The sequence below is a fragment of the Giraffa tippelskirchi genome, chromosome 2 (assembly GCF_054371585.1).
Source record: "Giraffa tippelskirchi isolate mGirTip1 chromosome 2, T2T-mGirTip1v1.2.pri, whole genome shotgun sequence".
NCBI lineage: Eukaryota > Metazoa > Chordata > Mammalia > Artiodactyla > Giraffidae > Giraffa > Giraffa tippelskirchi.
Window position 1 is genome coordinate 68,058,072 of NC_137276.1, and position 21,177 is coordinate 68,079,248.

At 38.2% G+C, this 21,177-nt stretch overlaps 2 protein-coding genes across 41 annotated transcripts in view; one reads left to right on the top strand and one right to left on the bottom strand.

The window, feature by feature from the left end:
• The window catches only part of MYPN (myopalladin), a 105,753-nt gene extending 99,441 nt beyond the window's left edge, over positions 1 to 6,312 (bottom strand). For 11 of the 15 annotated variants that reach the window (XM_081568904.1, XM_081568902.1, XM_081568890.1 and 8 more), the window contains exon 1: positions 6,231 to 6,312. The gene's annotated coding sequence lies outside the window, so the exon portion shown is untranslated. Of the gene's footprint in view, positions 1 to 5,663; positions 5,943 to 6,230 lie in introns of all 15 variants that reach the window. The other 4 variants (XM_081568905.1, XM_081568901.1, XM_081568888.1 and 1 more) reach the window with 1 other exon arrangement.
• Positions 6,313 to 17,069: 10,757 nt separating this feature from the next.
• Positions 17,070 to 21,177, top strand: part of HERC4 (HECT and RLD domain containing E3 ubiquitin protein ligase 4) — a 129,599-nt gene continuing 125,491 nt past the window's right edge. For 18 of the 26 annotated variants that reach the window (XR_014076486.1, XR_014076487.1, XR_014076492.1 and 15 more), the window contains exons 1-2: positions 17,070 to 17,328; positions 19,169 to 19,473. Coding sequence is in view for 11 of the 26 variants with exons in the window: in XM_081568907.1 (XP_081425033.1) it covers positions 19,248 to 19,473 (226 nt within the window). In the remaining 15 variants the exon portion in view is untranslated. Of the gene's footprint in view, positions 17,329 to 17,417; positions 17,673 to 18,150; positions 18,686 to 19,168; positions 19,474 to 21,177 lie in introns of those variants that run through there. The other 8 variants (XR_014076488.1, XM_081568910.1, XM_081568913.1 and 5 more) reach the window with 4 other exon arrangements.

Genomic DNA, 21,177 nt, shown 5'->3' on the forward strand with positions numbered 1-21,177 from the left:
ATTGAAATCAGAATAAGGATGCATGTGAATAAAATTTAAGAGTGATCCATTGCCTCTTTTCAGAAACAGAGAATAAAAATAACTAGCACAGAAAAGTGAGCAGTTTTTAAATGGAGACATTGATATGTGCCCGTTTGATTTGAACACAGAATGTTTAAACTTTGTATCAGTGGTATCCTAAGGTGTTAAAAGAAGTCAAATAAATGTTATAATTAGGCAGAGAGATTGTATTTAGAGCTAGATTCTGCCTCCACTTATTATCTGAGAAGGCTTAGGCAAGTTTTTTAAGTTCTTTGTGCCTTAGTTTCCTTATCTCTAAAAATGAGGGAAATAATAGTACCAATCTCATGGGATTGCTGTGAGAGTTAAGTAAAAGAATTAATTAAAAGAATATGTGGCTCCTAGCAAGTGGCCAATAAATGTCAGCTATCATTATCACCATTCTTATCATAAAAAGATGTATTTTAAGTAAACATCTTTTAATCTGGCTTGTGAAGTCACAGGGAGTGAAGTATACACAATTGCGCTGAGCTGTAACTCTAAGGAAAGGCCAAAGGCTGAATGGGCCACCTAGACTGATGACTCAGACACAGCCGCAGTTCAGGTTTCCAGACTGATTCAGTCCTTGGCTTCTGTCCTGACGCTGACAACAAGAATGCCAATTAGTGCCAAGAGTGATGAGTTTTTTTTAACTTGGGTGTTATTCATTAGAGATTCAAATCAGATCACTTACATCTTGTATAGGACACCAATAGTGATCAACCAAGTTCAGGTTTAAACCAATGACATGGAGGTAAATGCTTCATATCTAGTTACTGTGCTCCTGAACCAGCTGCTTCTGAATTCTAAATTCTCAACTCAGCTACTGCCAAGGGGCTAAACATAGCTAAAGGGTTTAAATTATAATTTGATCTGACAACCCAGGTATCAAACAAGCCTTCTTTAGCCAAATAAGTAGAGTGGTGACAAATATCAGAGTAGTATATCCACTCTGTGGTATGTGCTTTATGACAGAAAATAATTGAGTTAATTGGTAAATATCTTATTTTTCATCTGATCTAGGAAAGGATATTAGCATAAGATTAGTATAAAACTTTAAGTTGACAAAACTATTGTTAAGGTCAAGTGATTCAGAGAGGAAAAATCTAGGGAAGTGAGGGACATTTTAGTATTCTCATGATCCTGAATTGTCTAATAGACTAATGTTGAATGTATATAAACACCACATGGAATAAAATAAAGAAGATTTAGATTTACTAAATAAATGCTGCTAATGATAACGATGATGCACTGGGGTAGATATCAAATACAAAGAGCAATGATGTTTTTAATACTTTTATTTAAATGATCTTTTGTACTAACACTACATTTGAAAAGTGTTTTATTATTTTTTATTAGCTATTTCTCATCAGAGTCCTGTCAGTAGATCTGCTTTAATACTCACATTTTATATGTGAGGAAGCTGACATAAAGAATAATTAACCAGCTAGAGTTACATAGCATCTCAACACTAAAAAAAAACAAAAACAAAAAGCAACCTCAGTATTAAGAGTTTTTATTTGCATAGATCACTATTTATTGTATTTATCTCTAAGTTTTAGTGAATTGTGTCCACATACATAGGATAATATGATTTAAGAATTACTAGAAATATTAGTTGATTTGTATATATCATCTTTTACCCATCTGTGGATCAACTTCATACCAATAAATGACATGTCTTAGCATAATTCTATTCTATTTTGACATTGTGAGAAAAGGTCTTAATCAAAAATTTATTTTGAACTTTTATCTCCAGGTAGCTATTCTTTTTTAAAAAAATTATTTATTTTTAATTGCAATGACCATACAGTTCTGTAGCATTAAGTTCATTCATGCTGTGCAACCATCACCACCTTCCATCTCCAGAATGTTTTTTCATTTTGCAAAACTGAAACTTTGCACTAATTAAATAATAACTCCCCATCCCCCTTTACCTCTAGACCCTGGCAACCACCATTCTACTTCCTGTCCCTATGAAGTTGACTATTTCACAGTTCATTAGGGAAACTATTTAGTAGGGGAACCTATTATGAACATTCAAACTTGTTTTGTGTTCTTAAAGGAAGCTTGGGGGGAAATTCCTTAAATTGTTCATTTCTGATTAGTCTTAGAAGTAAGATTTGAGAAGGTTTCTGCCTTGAGGGTCTATGTTAAGCTTGTTCTAGGTACTCAGAGTTTGTAGAGTTGTGAAATGGCTGGTGTGTCAGAAGGGAGGCAGGGGCCTCCATTCTGCAATCTGACTTATGGTTGGTTCTCCAACCATGCCAGTGCCCAAGATACTTCTGCACACTATGGCAAGAAAGAGTTATTCGCATGTACTGCATTTCATGTCTCATGTCTTACATCTTTACACAGTTACAACCACCTATTTTTTTTTGTTTTGTTTTGTTTTGTTTTCATTTGTTTTCTTTGTAAGTTCTAATGAAGAGGACTTAGTAAGGTTATTTTCCAGCAACATGATTTACATATCACAAGGGAAATTTTATTTGTGATAAAATACTGCTGGCTATATTTCTATAGTGTAGTTTTGTAAAGAGGTTTAAGCCATTTTATAATACTGAATATTCACTGGAAGAACTGATGCTGAAGCTGAAACTCCAATACTTTGGCCACCTGATGTGAAGAGCTGACTCATTGGAAAAGACCCAGATGATGGGAAAGATTGAGGGCAGGAGGAGAAGAGGGCAACAGAGGATGAGATGGTTGGGTGGCATCACCAACTTAATGGTCATAAGTTTGAGCCAACTGTGGGAGATAGCGAAGAACATGAAGCCTGGTGTGCTGTAGTCTATGGGGTTGCAAAGAGTTACACATGCCTTAGCAACTGAACAACAACAATAATACTTAAGAGCAAATACAGTGAACCCTAGCAAAGATGAAAGCACTGGTTTCTAAGTCCTAGTGTGATTTTTTTTTCCTCTGAGGTTTTTAATTAAAGAGTAAAATTTTAACTAGTTTAAAAAAATTAGTTCAGTGAGAGAGAATTGGTTCAGTTCTGAGACTTTGAAGCCCATACTTGTATATACCTCTTTAAACTTTAAAGTTACTCATTTTTAAAGAGTAATAAAGTTTGTGTAAGATTTAAAAAAACCCAAAATAGTCTTCAAAATAGTATTTGTAATATGACCCTGTTTTATTTTTTTAATTCTGGAGTACAGTATTCCAAAATGTCAATTGGTTATAACTAGGTGGTGGAACTGTGGAAGATTTTTTTCTCATATTTTTCTTAGCTGTATTAAAAAAAAAAATTCTAATAAGAGTGTATGATATTTGTGAAAAGAAAAAAATTGTAAAAATTGCCCCCAAGGCAAAAAAAATGCTTCAAGGCCATCAGTAGAAAAAAGAAGTGTAATTTGACTGTAGCCTAACTGATAGTATCTACCTACCTATCTATCTATCAAATATATATGTGTATATAAATATTTATATCTATATCTCGGAAGATACCCTGGAGGGGGGCATGGCAACCTACTCCAGTATTCTTGCCTTGAGAATCCCATGGACAGAGGAGCCTGATGGGCTACAGTCCATAGGATCCCAGAGAGTTGGACACAGCTGAAAGGACTAGCACATATCTATATCTGCATCTATATCTGAAGAGATAATTGGAATGACAAGTAGGAAAAGGAAGTCAAAGAGGAGAGAATCAGCAATGTTCATCCAAGAGAGTCTTACCTGCTCCTGATGGTGGTGTTGGCAACTCAGAACAATACTGCCAGGAGCCATGACCAATTGCTTACCTTGGTGCAACAGCATTCTCATGCAACAGCATTCTCATTTCAATTGAGTTTTTTAAAATAGACTTATTTTAAATAATAAATTGATAGGAGAATATGACATTTAGTTTGCTCTCAAGCCATCTTTCTCACTGTAAATTAACAAATTGGAATTTTGGATGCTGCATTACTTGCGAGTTTGGTTAATGTAAATAACCTTGCAAAAGGACTGGATCACTATAAGAATTTCTGAAAAACAAATCAAGTTTCTGATCTTGGATACCTGAGGACCAGACAATGGAACCTGGTGATTTCATCAAGGTAATTACAAGCAGCAAGATCTAATGACAGTCAACCAACTGAACCTCCCTAAGAAGGAGTCCTATAATCCAATGTGTGACCTATAGTATGAAATATACAAAAGATAGGTGTGTCTTGGAGACCCTGCCATAAGATATTTCCACAATATGAATGATGGGGATGGCATTTTAGCTATGATCCAGCTTATCTTTCTTGGGCTGGAGTTGTAGATAAATTGAGGGCCAAAGAAAATCAGTCAGTTATCTAAGATTGCAGTTGCTGTCAGCTCAGATTTGAAATTATAAATGGTGCCTCCAAGTCCAGCAAATAAAGCTGTTTTCCATAGCCTTTATGAAATAATATCACAGCTGTAAAATGCACACATCCTTGACTATACCTGCCTTTCCTATTTTAAAAGGTATTTATTGAGTAATTAGTATGTTCAAAGCAATCTGCTAAGTTAAGATTTTCTTCAAATCTGCTCTATATGTTTTATAATATGAATAAATGTTTAACACTGGGAGTAGGATAGAAGAAAGAATATGATTGTTTACCAAGAATCTAATATCTGCCAAGCACTGTTTTAGATACCTGACATCTTACTTTCTTTTATTATATGATTAAATTCTTTTCAATAATGACAATTTTAATTTAATAATAATCTTGGATATGGCCTGATGCAGTGAAGTACATTCATTTAGCTTATCATTAGAGAACTAAAACAAGAGAGATTCTTTTCTCTGTTGCTACACACTGAGCTCCCCAGCTGCCCCCAAAATAGCTCACAAAAGACCACTATGCCTGATCCCATTTATATGAAATATCCAGAATAGGAAAATCTGCAGAAACAGAAACCCACAATCTAGGGTTGTGGGTAAGGGGAGTGTTGGAAGAAAAGAGGAGGTGACAGCTGAGTATGGGCTTTATTGGGGAAGATGATAAAGTATCCTACAATTGATTGTGGCAATGGTTGCACAAGACTGTAGCTGTGATAAGAACCACTGAATTGTATACTTTAAATAGATGAATTGTCTGGTATGTGAATTATATCTCACTATAGCTGTAATTATTTTTAAAGTTCTGCATTTCTGCTGTCCCTTCAGATCAATCCTGAGATACCCTCTTAAGAGAATGGAGGGTTTTACAATTAATGAGTAGTAAGAGTCCCTTGGACTGCAAGGAGATCCAAACAGTCCATCCTAAAGCAGATCAGTCCTGGGTATTCATTGGAAGGACTGATGTTGAAGCTGAAACTCCAATACTTTGGCCACCTGATGCGAAGAGCTGACTCATTGGAAAAGACCCTGATGCTGGGAAAGATTGAGGGCAGGAGGAGAAGGGGACGACACAGGATGAGATGGTTGGATGGCATCACCGACTCAATGGACATGGGTTTGGGTGGACTCCGGGAGTTGGTGATGGACAGGAAGGCCTGGCATGCTGCGGTTCGTGGGGTCGCAGAGTCAGACATGACTGAGTGACTGAACTGACTGAACTGAACTTCAAAAAAATAGGTGATGTAAACATGAATTCCAGAACAGAAGATGGGAACTTACAGAAAATATGATGAGTGATAGATAAATACCATAATTGGGAATAACTCACCTGTGACATAAAGTAAATAACTGATCTACTTCTTTGTGAAACAACAACACAGAAAATCTTGGCCTCCTCCAGGATTCTGTTGTCTGTCTTTGACCAGCTCAACGACTCTGTACTTCGCCCATGATAAAAGAACACTGTTGCCCACCGAGTCCTATGTTGGTATCTATAATCTTTCCTTTTGGGCTCTGGTCTCATCCATTCTTTAAATATCACTTGGAAGTACTCTTTCCTTATTGTTCTTCCACCTGGTTTTACAAATTTTCTAGGACAGGCTCCTTCCTTTATTTCAACAAGGGAGGAGGTAAGGAAAAAAAACAGCAACGAGGTGAGAAAAAAAAACAGCACCTACATACCCCAGAGGGCCCCAGTTCAACAAGGTAAAAAGGGGTGGTTCAGATGAATAGCTTGGACGAGGAGGGATACAAGAATAGGTTTATCGCTCTCTTAATCATTAGATTCCTGAAGGTACCTCTTTACTAGGCAGTATTAAATCATTCAATTTCTGCACATTCCCTTAAGAAATCACTTGCTTTACCTCCCAAGGTGAGTTCTGAAGAAGTGCCTTACCTGGCACAAATTGTAGTGGATCTCCACAGGCTAAGGAGGGTTCCACCGGGGCTCCTGGTCCTTCACCTCACTTGTTGAGTGTAGGGAAATCTGCTGTGGCTTTCCCTCCGTGGGCTTGCCCATCCTGCTAATTTTAGGCTGCTTCCTCATGCGGCTGCCTTGGGTATCAGAACATGTGGCTCCCCTCAGAGGAGCTATTTTCTCCTCCAAGTCTCATTTGTTTGTTACAACTTCTCTCTCTTCTCCTCCCCAACCCATCTCTGTATAACTGAGCTATTTTTTAGTAGTCAGTAAAATATCTTCCAGAATTATGCTTACTCTAATCTGAATTTATCTGAATTCAAGGGACTAAGGAAAACTTTTTATGTTAGATTTTAGTTGTACTTTCCAGTAGCCAGATTTGCACATCGTGTTTATCTAACAAATATTCACTAAGTTTCTACTGTGAATAAGGTATTAAGTCACAGGGATACAGTGATGAGCAAAGCACGTGTGTATTTCATTTATGTAATTTTGATAACAGATCTATCAAACTTCCACTGTGTTCCATGATCTCTGTTAAGATGTGAGAATAAAAAATTAATAAAGCAGAGCCCCTGTCCTCAAGAGCTAATAAGATATTTCAATATATAGACAGATTCAAAGAGGAGGGCTCACAAATTCCTTAGTTTTTATATAATAGAAATAATGTCTTCATATATATTATAGGCATAATCAAACAAATTGTTTATTAACTAAGAATAAATATACAAGGGCAGTGGACAAAATGGATATGGTAAACAGCATCTCAAGTTTCTCTTTTCTATATCCTGAGCATTTTCTATCCCTCTGAGTAACTTTCCTGGTGGCCGATGATAAAGAATCTGCCTGCAATGTGGGAGAACTCGGTTCAGTCCCTGGGCTGGGAAGTTTCCCTGGAGAACAGAATGGCAACCCACTCCAGTATTCGTGCCTGGAGAATTCCATGAACATAGGAGACTGGTGGACTATAGCCCATGGGATTGGAAAGAGTCAGACACTGCTGAGCGACTAACAGGTCACAAGTCAAGTCTGAGCATTTTGCTACTTTGTGGAGCCAGAGAGATTGAAGAACCTGGAGAAACCATTTTAGGCAATCAAAGCACAGATGATGCTTATCAATATAATAAGACACACCTAAATACATGCAACTTAAGGTTTTATTCTACTTGAACAGAATAAGAATGAACATATCCATTATTTATTTATATATGTGGATAATTGGCCCTGTAGAAGTTCATGGTTTTTACGTGTCATCTATATGAACATAACTAAGCTCCTCATATTTGGAAAGAGGTCCTTAGCACGTTGTTGAGTAAAAATAGTTTACAAAGGTCCAAGATCCTTTGGGTTAACATACCAATTTCTATGTCTGTGCAACATACTTAGGAGTATGAAAAAACACCACAGTGATGTTCAATAAATATTATCAGTGTTTATCTCCTGAGGTGGTATTTCTGATATTTTCTTCTTTATATTTTACTGAATTGTTTAAATTATTAACAATAATCATTAATCTTTTAAAATCTATTTTAATTTTTTCTTATTTTAAAAAATTTATTTTTAATTGAAAGATAATTGTTTTATAATATTGTGTTGGTGTCTGCCATACATCAACATGAATCAGCCATAGGTATACATATGTCCCTTCCCTCTTGAACCACCCTCCCACCTCCTACCCCATCCCACCCCTCTAGGTTGTCACAGAGGACCTGTTTGAGCTCCTTGAGTCATACAGTTAATTCCTAGTGGCTATCTATTTTACATATGGTAGTGTATATGTTCCCATGCTACTCTCTCCATTCATCTCACCCTCTCCTTCCCCAACCCCTGTGTTCGCAAGTCTGTTCTCTATGTCTGCATCTCCATTGCTCCCTGCAAATAGGTTCTGATGAAGTACCATCTTTCTAGATTCCAATATATGTGTTAATATATGATATTTGTTTTTTTCTTTCTGACTTACTTCACTGTGTATAATACACTCTAAGTTCATCCACCTCATTAGAACTGACTCAAATGTGTTCCTTTTTATGGCTGAGTAATACTCCGTTGTATATATGTACCACAACTTCTTTATCCATTTATCTGTTGATCAACATCTAGGTTGCTTCCATGTCCTAGCTATTGTAAATAGTGCTGCAAAGAACACTGGGGTACATGTGTCTTTTTCAGTTATGGTTTCTTCAAGGGTATATGCCCAGTAGTAGGATTGCTGGGTCATATGGTAGATTTATTTCTAGTTTTTTAAAAAATCTTCATACTATTCTCCATAGTGACCATGTCAATTGACATCCTCACCAACACTGCAAGATGGTACCTATTTATCCACATCCTCTCCAGCATTTATTGTTTGTAGATTTTTTTGATGATGGCCATTCTGACCAGTGTGAGGTGATATTTCATTGTAGTTTTGATTTGCATTTCTCTAATAATGAGCAACATTAAGCATCTTTTCATGTGCTTATTAGCCATTTGTATGTCTTCTTTGGATAAATGTCTATTTAGGTCTTCTGCCCACTTCTTGATTAGGTTGTTTTTCTGGTATTGAGTTGCATGAACTGCTTGTATATTTTGGAAATTAATCCTTTTGTCAGTTTTTGTTTCATTTGCTATTGTTTTCTTCCATTCTGAGGATTGTCATTTCACCTTGTTTATAGTTTCCTTTGCTGTGCAAAAGCTTCTAAGTTTAATTAAGTCTCACTTGTTTAATTTTGTTTTTATTTCCATTACTCTAGGAGGTGGGTCATAGAGGATCTTGCTGTGATAAAATCTATTTTAATTTCTTAAATGAGAATTTCCCATACTAAACACATTTAATTTTAAACAGAATAGTCTTATGTTAAATGAAAGAAACCATCTTATTCAGTCTCCCTACTTGTAACTAGGAAAAGGATGATAAGGTGTTTCATCCTTACTGTAGATTCAGTGTACAATTTTATTCTCTGATGATGTAATACTTTTTAAAAAAATGCTTTCCACACTAGGAATAAATTCTAACATTTACCAATTCATAGGATTTCTATTTTATGGTCAACACTCTGAGCGCTTGCAAATAGGAGCAGTTTGAAAGACGCTCTTTGGAAGTTAGCTTGCTGGGTAAAGCTTCCTTTTAAAGATTGAACAGATGAAGTTTGTTGAAAGTGAGCAGCACAGAATCCTTCAGTTCACCTCTTAATATCCCTATGTTGACAAAGAGTAATTTTTCTTCTCTCTCTCTCTTTTTTAAAGTAAAATAGCAGCTTGAACTGCATGGCATTTTTCTTGGGCAAACATTTCTGTCATTTTAATGTGGTTAAACTGTATTTAGGCAATGTGGAGGTGGCAACTATAATTTGTCTTCTAGGAACACTCTGTCCTTCCTAGTCACTACTGCTCAACTGTTCTTTCAGGCTATCAGATCTTATACTGAGCATATAAAAATGCATTTTCAAACCCTAATGAAAACCTGTCCATAAAAATGTCTGTGTGTTATCTAAGTGCCAGTTATTTTGGCAATCTATTTCATTTTTCCAAAAGAAGCATGAGTAGCAGTATACATTTTTTAAAAAATTTGCAGTCAATATATATAAAAGTTATCTGTATGTTGGCAACCAACAGTTGGTTCTAGAGCACAGGAGTTCCGGGAGGTAGGGGAAGAGGGAATGGAGTTTAAAAAGCTTTTCTATCTCCTTACTTTTGTGGCCATGTGTTGTCGGGAATCCCATGGCAGTCCAGTGGTTAGGACTCTGTGCTTCCATTGCAGGAGCTGCTGGTTTGATCCCTGGACGAGGACCTAAGATCTTACATGCCAGGAGGCCAAAAAAAAAAAACCAAACACATTGTCAATTTCCCGTGTAAAAAGTGATAATTGAATAACATGCACAGCAAGTCTGTTTCCTTTATATCCTTAGTTCACAAGTTATTAATAAAGGATTCTATAGATGAGGATACTCATACTGTGGTTGAGGTCTAAAAAAGAATTAGTACGGTTAATTTGACTAAAACCTGTAGTTACCATTAGTTTTAGTCCTGATCCTATCTGAAGGCTGTGAGGCATTCCACTTAAAAATATACATATGTGTGTGTGCATATATTTGTGTTGTCAAGTGGGCCTTAGAAAGCATCACTACGAACAAAGCTAGTGGACGTGATGGAATTCCAGTTGAGCTATTTCAAATCCTGAAAGATGATGCTGTGAAAGTGCTGCACTCAATATGCCAGCAAATCTGGAAAACTCAGCAGTGGCCACAGGACTGGAAAAGGTCAGTTTTCATTCCAATCCCAAAGAAAGGCAATGCCAAAGAATGCTCCAACTACCACACAATTGCACTCATCTCACACGCTAGTAAAGTAATGCTCAAAATTCTCCAAGCCAGGCTTCAACAATACATGAACCGTGAACTTCCAGATGTTCAAGCTGGTTTTAGAAAAGGCAGAGGATCCAGAGATCAAATTGTCAACATCCGGTGGATCATCGAAAAAGCAAGAGAGTTCCAGAAGAACATCTATTTCTGCTTTATTGACTATGCCAAAGCCTTTGACTGTGTGGATCACAATAAACTGTGGAAAATTCTGAAAGAGATGGGAATACCAGACCATCTGACCTGTCTCTTGAGAAACCTGTATGCAGGTCAGGAAGCAACAGTTAGAACAGGACATGGAACAACAGACTGGTTCCAAATAGGAAAAGGAGTCCATCAAGGCTGTATATTGTCACCCTGCATATTTAACTTATATGCAGAGTACATCATGAGAAATGCTGGGCTGGAAGAAACACAAGCTGGAATCAAGATTGCCGGGAGAAATATCAATAACCTCAGATATACAGATGACACCACCCTTATGGCAGAAAGCGAAGAACTAAAGAGCCTCTTAATGAAAGTGAGAGAGGAGTGTGAAAAATTTGGCTTAAAGCTCAACATTCAGAAAACTAAGATCATGGCATCTGGTCCCATCACTTCATGGGAAATAGATGGGGAAACAGTGGAAACAGTGTCAGACTTGATTTTTTTGGGCTCTAAAATCACTGCAGGTGGTGATTGCAGCCATGAAATTAAAAGACGCTTACTCCTTGGAAGGAAAGTTATGACCAACCTAGATAGCATATTGAAAAGCAGAGACATTACTCTGCCAACAAAGGTCCGTCTAGTCAAGCCTATGGTTTTTCCAGTAGTCATGTATGGATGTGAGAGTTAGACGGTGAAGAAAGCTGAGCACCGAAGAATTGATGCTTTTGAACTGTGGTGTTGGAGAAGACTCTTGAGAATCCCTTGGACTGCAAGGAGATCCAACCAGTCCATCCTAAAGGAGATCAGTCCTAGGTGTTCATTGGAAGGACTGATGTTGAAGCTGAAACTCCAATACTTTGGCCACCTCATGCGAAGAGTTGATTCACTGGAAAATTCGCTAATGCTGGGAAGGATTGGGAGCAGGAGGAGAAGGGGATGACAGAGGATGAGATGGCTGGATGGCATCACCGACTCGATGGACATGGGTTTGGGTAGACTCCGGGAGTTGGTGATGGACAGGGAGGCCTGGTGAGCTGCGATTCATGGGGTCACAAAGAGTCGGACACGACTGAGAGACTGAACTGAACTGAACTGATATATTTGTGTTTGTGTATACATAGATATGTGCAGTCTCACTCTTTGACATGATGAGGGGTATATTGGTGATTTACTTTGGTATGGAACTTGGCACAAGGAAGGAAATAAAGCAAACTTTCCAGATTTCATATTTCTGACAGCTGAATTAGAACTTTTCAACCTCAAATATCTTTATTAGACCCTTTGAAATCAGTAGCAACAAAATAGCTCAATTTGCCACCCAAAGTTTGACTGTTAAGCTCTAACAGTTGAGATTTCTTCTTTTTGTTGCTATTTTAATTGTTTCCATAAAAAGAAAAACAGATAGACTTAAAAGATTCACATATGTATAGATTTCACATTTCATTCCGTATTTCTTTTGTGATGCTCATTATTAATTAGAACTTACAGAATTCTCATCTTATGATTGCTGTGGGATAAATTTAATTTAAAAGCATAGTTTATCATACAGTTAAGACTTTTTTAAAAAAAGTTTTTATTTTTTACTGCCCACACTGCACAAAAACAAAACAAAAACCCCCCCCATAAATCAGTACAGTCATTTTGAGCCCTGTCTCTGTTTAGAAAGTATAGTAACTGGAATAATCATGCTGTAATTTCAAAGGCATGGACACATCCCCACATACTGGTCAATAGCCACATTACATGTGATTTTTTTCAGGCTTATTCCTGTTTGAATGCCAGCTGAATTCTTGTAATGAGGGGATAGAAAACAGAAAGAAATTATAGAGAATATAAAAGAGAGCATTTAAAACATGTTTCAGGTCGTTATAATATGATCATTACTACTGTTTCACGCTGCGATACTGAGGATATTGGAGTCAGAATGTAAATTTAGAGCAGGAAATGAGATTAGTATAAATGTGAGAGTAAAATTTGAGAAGGAGTCTATAATAAATATCTAGAATTATTATTCTTCATGTTACTGATTAAGTGGCATATATTATAACATATAATATTATCAACAAAATTGTTTTGCTTGCATCTGTTAAAAAGAAGAGCAAATTTCTTCTGTGCTTTCTCATTTATGTGGCAGAAGAGAATTCTTTCTTTCATCTCACTCACTTCAGGGCTAGGTCCATACTCCGTAAGACAACAGTAAAAGGACTTTTTATAATGCAATTCAGAAGGAACAAAAAAATTTATGGGCTGAATTCTGTCCCCCTCCTCCCCCCAATTCATATGCTGAAATCCTAATCTCCAGTAAGTCAGAATGTGACTGTATTTGGAGATAGGGCTTTAAAGAGGTAATTAAGGTAAAATGAGTGGGCCCCAACCCATTACACCTGGTGCTTCTATAAGAAGAAGAGACTAGGGCAGAGAGAATGCAGAGGGAGGAATGGCCATGTGAACACCCAGGGAGAAGGTAGCCATCTGTAAGCCAAGAAGAGAGACCTCAGAAGAAACCTGCCAATACCTTGATATCTAACTTCTAGCCTCTAGAATTGTGAGAAAATCATTTTTTGTTGTTTAAGCCACCCAGTCTGTGGGATTTTGTTATGGCAGCCCTAGGAAACTAATATAGAAACACACTCTTGATTTTTCAGACTTAAGGCCAAAACAGACCACTTCATTTTTCCTAGTCAAAATTTGTTCTTCTTCCCTCATCAGCCATCCTCATTGTGGTAAATGTCCTCAAGTCAGAAAGCTCCTAGTGGCCCAGTACTCCTCCCATTCTCTGATCCCCTACAAACCATCCATCCCAACTCTGTTAATTCTATTCTCAAAGTATGTTTTAATTAATTAATTAATTTTTATTTTTGGTGGTGAGCTGAGGCTACTCTTTGTTGTGGTGCATGGGCCTCTCTTTGCGGTGGCTTCTCTTGTTACAGAGCACAGGCTATACATGACATATATAATAAATATAATATTATACATTTATGTATTATACACATAAATGTCAGGTAGTGATAATAAACATAAGAGAAAATAAAGCAGGGTAAGTTATAGAAAGTGAGGGGCTGGTTTTTTGAGTAGGGTGATCAGGGAAGACTGAGGAGGTAACATGACTGCAGAATTGAATGAAGGCAGTCAGGCGGTATACAGCACAAGCAGTATGGCTACATGGAAGGGAGCAAGGGAAAGAGTGGGACAGAATGAACACCTATTTCTCAACAGTCTGAGCATTTTTTTAAGTGAAAATAACACAATAGGTAAAACATATTTTACTTTTGTTCTATATTAAAATTATATCATTGTGATATGAAATGCTTTCCCAAATGTTCTCTTACTACTGGCAGTTCAGGAGAGGTAATATTAGTAATGGTAAAGCTGACATTTACAAAACACTGGCCAAGGTCAAGGTACTGTACATGTTATCTTATTAAATTCCCACAACCTAGTGAGAAGGATTATTAATTTTCCCCATTCATAGAAACTGTGACTGAGAAGTAATTTTCTGTAAAACAGACCATTAGTAAAACAGACCATTAGTAAATGTCTGTAGGTATCTTTGGGAGGATAGAAGGACAGAGGTCTGAGTGGCCTGTAGGTTCAGGCTCTGAATCCAGACAAACCAGCACCACAGGCCATACTTACTCATGATCAGTTACTCATGCTGCTTTCATACAACAAATTTATATTATCCTAATAACCTTCTGACCCTATGCTTATTTCATTTTAAAAGTAATCATAGCCTTTTTTCTGATATCTTACATCACAGTTTCATAGATTTATAAGGTTAAAAGGGACATCTACAACAGTCTATTCCACTTTCTACAAGCAAGATCTATATTGTAAAATATTGTAGAGATGCATCCATGTAGCAGAGATAGCTGTCCACTAATTCGTGGTCTCTTCTCTGGTATAAAGTAGTACCTGAAACTCAGCAGAGGTTATGTTTCCCAGTTCCCTTGCATCTAGGTGTGTAGTTCTTCCTAACATTATGTGTGCAGATGTGAAGTGATTTGTGGCACCTCCCCAGACAAAATGATTTTTCTTTTTTTCCCCCCACACTTTGAACTTTTTATCTGGTATTGGGGTATAGCCAATTAACAATTTTGTGGTAGTTTCAGGTGAACAGGGAAGAACTTGGCCATACATACACATGTATCCCATACATATATCCATTCTCCCCCAAACTCCACTTCCATCCAAGCTGCCACATAACGTTGAGCAGAGTTCCATGTGGTATACAATAAGTCCTTGTTGGTTATCCATTTTAAATACAGCAGTGTGTACATGATCATCCCAAACTTCCTAACTGTTCCTCCCCACTCCATACGTTCCTTTTCTAAGTCTGTGACCAGACAAAACTTTTTTTTTAAATAAATTTATTTATTTTAGTTGGGGGCTAATTACTTTACAATATTGTAGTGGTTTTTGCCATACATTGACATGAATCAGCCATGGGTTTACATGTGTTCCCCATCCTGAACCCCCCTCCCACCTCCCTCCCCATCCCATCCCTCTGGGTCATCCTATTGCCCCAGCCTTGAGCATTGTCTCATGCACTGAACCTGGAATGGTGTTCTGTTTACTTTTAAGAAGCTCCTGGTGCCCTCATCTCCTGGAACTCCTGGAAATCAGTTTTCACTCATCAAGAATACTCACTGGAATGTTTAAAAGGTAAAAAAACACTCATCACATTAACACTCATATTTAGTGTCTATGTGTTGCAGTATCTATTACATACCTTGAAGACTCAAATCCCACAACTTCCCCTTTAATGATACATTCCGAGGCATCAAGTCCTGAAGGTTAAAAGACAACCAAAGCCCTACAAGGGCAATGAAGCTATCAGAATAAGAATTAAGTATGTTTCATGAGCATCATCACCACTCCCAACATTGAAATTATGCTTTGTTTAAGTACCTTGTAATTTTTACTCTTATTTCTGTAATATACAGAAATAAGGTTGTGGGTTGAATTGGGTTGCCCAGAGACAACTAAAGTCCTCACTTACAGTACCTGAGGATGTGACCTTATTTGGAAATAGGATCATTGCAGATGCAATGCAGTTAAAAAAGAGGTCACGATCGATTAAGGTGGGAGTTAATCCAATGACTGATGTCCTTATAAGAGGGAAGGACACAGAGTCACAGAGAAGAAAATAATGTGGAGATGGAGGCAGGAATTAAGAGTGTTACCTCTACAAGCCAAAGAATGCCAAGAACTGTCAGCAACCATCACAATCTAGGAGATAAGTATGGAGAAAATTCTCTGAGATCCCAGGAGACAGCCAGTCCTGCTGCCACTTTGATTTCAGACTTCTGACTTCCACAACTGTTAGACAATACATTTGTTGTTTTAAGCAAGCAGAAATCCAGTTTGTGGTATTGTGTTATGGCAGCCCTAAGGAACTAATACACATACTTAGTCTAGCAGACACTTTGCAATCTGTGATATATTTTTCAATGAGATAAAGAAATAATGGCTTACTGTGGAATTTTTTCTAGGTTCTCAACATTCTGAAGTCAAGGTACTAGAAAAGTGTGACATAAAATTTCAAGAGTGCCTTGTTTTAAGTTTACCCCCTTGACTGGTCTAGGAAATGCAGTTTGTTTATGAGGCTGGAACTCCAGCCACACACATTTCACACATTGCTTAATTTTCTCTGAATGAAAGAGGCCCTGCATAATATGTTTATCTTCAAGAAAGAGTGCAGAAAGTGATGGCAGCCAACACTTTATCGGGAGCATGAACTCGTGTTAATATTTAATGCCAGTAGGCTCCATCATTGCTGTGAATACATCTGGCATGCTCAGATTAGCTCCATGTGAGGCTAAGGGATAAAATAAAAGACTTCACCAGCCTCTATTTACATGTTTGCGATGTTTTTTCTGCGACTTCAAGTTCTCCTTGGATAAAGGTGGAATAAAATAATAGACTGGAACCAATAGGGAAAAAGACAACCTAGCCATAAAACGAAGAGATTTCTTCACTAAAAGGTCCTTGTGCGCGCTGAAACGCTGTTACAGGACACATCAAACGCCTCCGCTCGTCTTGCAAACCCCAACTTCTGCATTTTGCATTTTCTTCTAAAGGCAACTCAAAACAGCACACTACGCAGGCGCCTGGGTCGGTGTGCCCTGGGAGGATTCCGGCGCAGGCGCGCGGGCCGGGAAGTGGGCGGGCTCGCGCGCGTGCTCTGCGATTCACTTCCGGCCAGCCCCTCCCCCTCCCCCGACTTACCACCTCCCCCTTTCCCTTCTCCTCCCCAGTCTCTCCCCCAGTTCTCTCCGCCCCTACGCTCTCCGCTTCGCTCTCCTCCCGTCCTTCCCCTCCCGCTCCATCCGGGTAGCTGACGGCTGGCTCTGGACTGGACAGCAGTGGCGGCTGCTTTTCTCTGAGGAGCCTGGTAAAGTTTCACAGGAGCCGAAGAGAGGAGCAGCGGAGCACCTTCACCGACGCCGGAGGAGCGCTGGTGTTCGCCGCCGCTGGCTGAAGGAGGAGGGTCCAGGAGCTGGAGACCTGCCTCAGCTGCCGCGCTGCCTCGCTCTCGGGGGAGGCGCCGCCCCCAGCCGCCCTGGGCTTCCCCTGCCTTGAGGGGCCCGGTGAGTCGTTGCCCCGGCGGGTTCGGGGGCGTGTGACGGCATTAGGGAGGGGGCAGGCCGGGCTGGGCGGATACAGGCCAGCCTGGCGCTGGGTGCTTTCTCAGCGTTTCCTCGGGGTGGGGGGTGGGGGACGAGGCCAGTGCTGGGCCCCTTGGCCCGGGGGCTGGAATGTCGCACCTCCCTGGGGAAGGGCTTCCTTGGGACAAGGGCCGCCGAGGTGCGGAGCCTCGTCCACTGGCCTCTGCGGCTGCTCCGAGCGGGCGGCTGCCGTAGTTGACTGGTCTGCCCGTGAGGTTGGGTGTGTGCAGATGATTTCTCTCCCGCGGTCCACCGAGCTGTTCTGAGTGCGTGTTCAGGGAATGATGGGAATAAAGTGCTTCTCTTTCTCCTACCTGTTGCTGGCGAGAGGTCGTCTTTCTCATTACCCCTCTGACTTTTTAAACAAAAGGGTGGATAAATCCCGTGCACTGAAATTAAGGGTGTTTTCCTGTCCTCTCCTTGAAAAAACAGCAAAAACCGATCAGACAATGCATAACTCACGGGAACTATCGGGTTCAGATACCCCAAAAGAATGAAATGAAACTTTTCTTAATGGGTGGGTCATGGATGGAACGAGACAGCTTCAGCACTTGTGCTAGCCTGAACGTAGGAAAGTTGGGTTTGGAAACTTCTTAGCTTCTGTATAAGGAATGTGGGTGACTACAACGGGAATAAGACGGGCTTCCTGTAATTGTGTTATTTAGTACGCGATGTGTCTAAAAAATCTGTGTAGGTTTAGATGAAGTGAGCTCTTTGTTACCGTGTCTGTGTAAGTGAAGAAATAGTCAGGGTACTGGAAAGTTCTACAGATTTCGCCATCAGACTATCAGTGTCCCAGTCCCCAATTCTGTTCTTGAAAAATCGACAGTGCCAATGTTATTTGCAGTTTTTTCCCCCCATATTCAAATAATTGTCTCAGGGACATAGATAGACTCAGACATAGATAGACTCAGACTCAGATAGACATAGAATGACTTGGGGAAATATTTTTCAGTCATGGTTACCACTCGTAATAGAAAATGTTGAATTTTGGGGGAGAGTCTTGATCTTTAAACTGCATACTTTTGTATTATAATTAGGTACACTGGTTTAGTTTTTAAATTTAATTGTGAGGTCACAGTGTTAATATTTTGATTTGTAAGGTATGATCTTTGGAGGTGGTTTTCTTAAGATCAGAGTTTAACTAGAGAACTATGATTTTCCCTGGGACCTCTTACTATGAATAGTTGGAAGTCTTTAAATTGTGGGAAACTCAAAGTTTCCATTATCGGTTTTTTTCTAGTACAGATAAGAACTTCAGTTTTCTGTTAATGTGAAGGTAGGTATTATTAGAAAGTCTAATTATTCACTTACTCTGTTACTTGAGGGAGATCGCAAGCATTTATGTTTCTGTAGTCTTTAAGTTTTTCACTGAATTTATATCTGATTTTGAGGGCAGTGGACAGATGTCTTACATCTTACTCCCACTGAAATTATCCAAAGCAAAAAGCAAAAATGATTAACTTCGTCAAGATACTTAATATTTCAATTAGAGTAGTCTATCAGAAGATAATAAAAAGTCAAAGCTAGTTAATATTTAAGTTTTGTAGAGTCATGGGAAGTGATGTATTTTTCCTCTACGTTTCTATGTAATAATTTTAAGAATATACCACTGATTGGTTTTGGAAACTGAATGATACTTACATAGCACATTATAGGTTTCATGTTTAATATAAAGTGATTATTGTAGCCTAGCACTTGAAAGAGCAGTTGTACATTATGTTTCCTTTGAAGTCATACTAACTTTTTTCTATCTTCTCAGACGTAGGGACACCTCCAACTTGCCAGTGTTTCAGAAGGGAGTTTTTTATTGAAACTGGAAGACCAGAAGAATCACAAACATGTTGTGCTGGGGAAATGCTTCTTTTGGACAGCTAGGTTTGGGTGGAATTGATGAAGAAATTGTACTAGAGCCCAGAAAAAGTGACTTTTTTATAAATAAAAAGGTTCGAGATGTAGGATGTGGACTCAGACATACTGTATTTGTTCTGGATGATGGAACAGTATACACATGTGGATGTAATGATCTAGGGCAGCTAGGTCATGAAAAATCCAGAAAGAAACCAGGTAAGTTGAAAATTTTTTTGTTTGTTTTTTCTAATAGTTATGTTAAGTTTGAAATGTCAAGCAGTTTTGCTAAACTCATGTTTTTTTTGACCAAGCTTTAAAAGCAAACTATACAGTTTGCATGCTTCTAAGAACTTAATTATTTTGTGTTTCTTTTTTTTAACTGCTGCTGTTATAAATCCTTATTGTATGAAGCTGTAGTTTCAGAAATTAATTTTGGTGATGTAAAACAATAGAGAAAACTACTCTCTAGTATATAGATCTTCTTTGATACTGAATTGATAAAGAATACACAGTATGTAGGTCCTTTTTTATAAGTACTGTTCAGCCACACTGAGCAGATTTTAGATGTATAATTTACTGTGTGCTTTCTGTATATCAGAAAGGGGAAAATTAAGATGAAACCTTTTTACTTGACTAAAACATAATCCTAATTATTCTGTTGTTCTCTCTGTTATGTTTTAAATACATGATTTTATTTAGTTTGACATGTTTTTTATTTCCCTAGTCTCCTACTTTCAAGTAGTAACACTAGCTATTGAAAGTTTTGTGTCTATGAGATGTCCTGATAATGTAGTAGCCATAAACACCAAATTTAAAATAATTTGTAGGATAATGAGAATTTTGAGGAATTTGGTCACATTTCATGTTCTGTTTTCCTTGTTATACGTATTTTAAAGTCAAATATTACCACACTTAGGAATATGTGAATTTCTTTTTTTCAATTATGTTAACTAAAAGGTAATTCTTAAGATGGTAAATTCAGATAAGATTACAGCTGTACTGATTCACAGTTTATTTTAACTTTAACAATAATGGCATCTAAGTATTTTCTATGGCAGTTATTTTTCTTTACCACATCATTATTTAAGTGGTTTTTTTCTAGTTAGTCTTTTAAGAGGTTAATGAAGGTGTAAGATATTAAAGGTGTTAAAGCATGTTGCTCATTTTTCATAATCATTTCACCACCATGCCCAACCTCATTCTTCTAACTTGTAAATTACTGTGTGGTTTTTATCTTTTTTTTTTGTTGATAGAGTTTTAATCTCATCTTCTGCTTTAATTTGTAATTTAATTTTTTTTTTTTTTGGCTGAATGGTAGTGATACTTAATACAAGAGGTTTAATTATTGCAAAACAAGTAAATGGTAGTTTTGTTGTACTCTGCCTCATGAAGAATATTCTATGAAATTATCAGATTTTCATAATCTTAGACATTGAGATTGTCATGTTGTTAAACATGAATGAAAATTTATTGATACATATTTGTAATCACTGCTTCAGAGGCAGATGAATCCTTTACCTTTTTTACTTAGCTTGGAATACTGCCTCAGGTTGAGATTTTCATGGTAATGGGGCTGTTACTATTCTTATACTTAACATGCCCCACAAATGTAACAGAACATATCTCTCTTTTGCTATAGTAATTTCTGAGAGGCTACAAGCCTGGTGGGCTGCAGTCCATGGGGTCGCGAAGAGTCAGACATGACTGAGCGACTTCACTTTCACTTTTCACTTTCATGCATTGGAGAAGGAAATGGCAACCCACTCCAGTATTCTTGCCTGGAGAATCCCAGGGACAGCGGAGCCTGGTGGGCTGCTGTCTATGGGGTTGCACAGAGTCCGACACGACTGAAGTGACTTAGCAGCAACAGGGCAAGTAGAAAATACAAAGCTGGCACATAGAAATTGCCAATATGGTTAC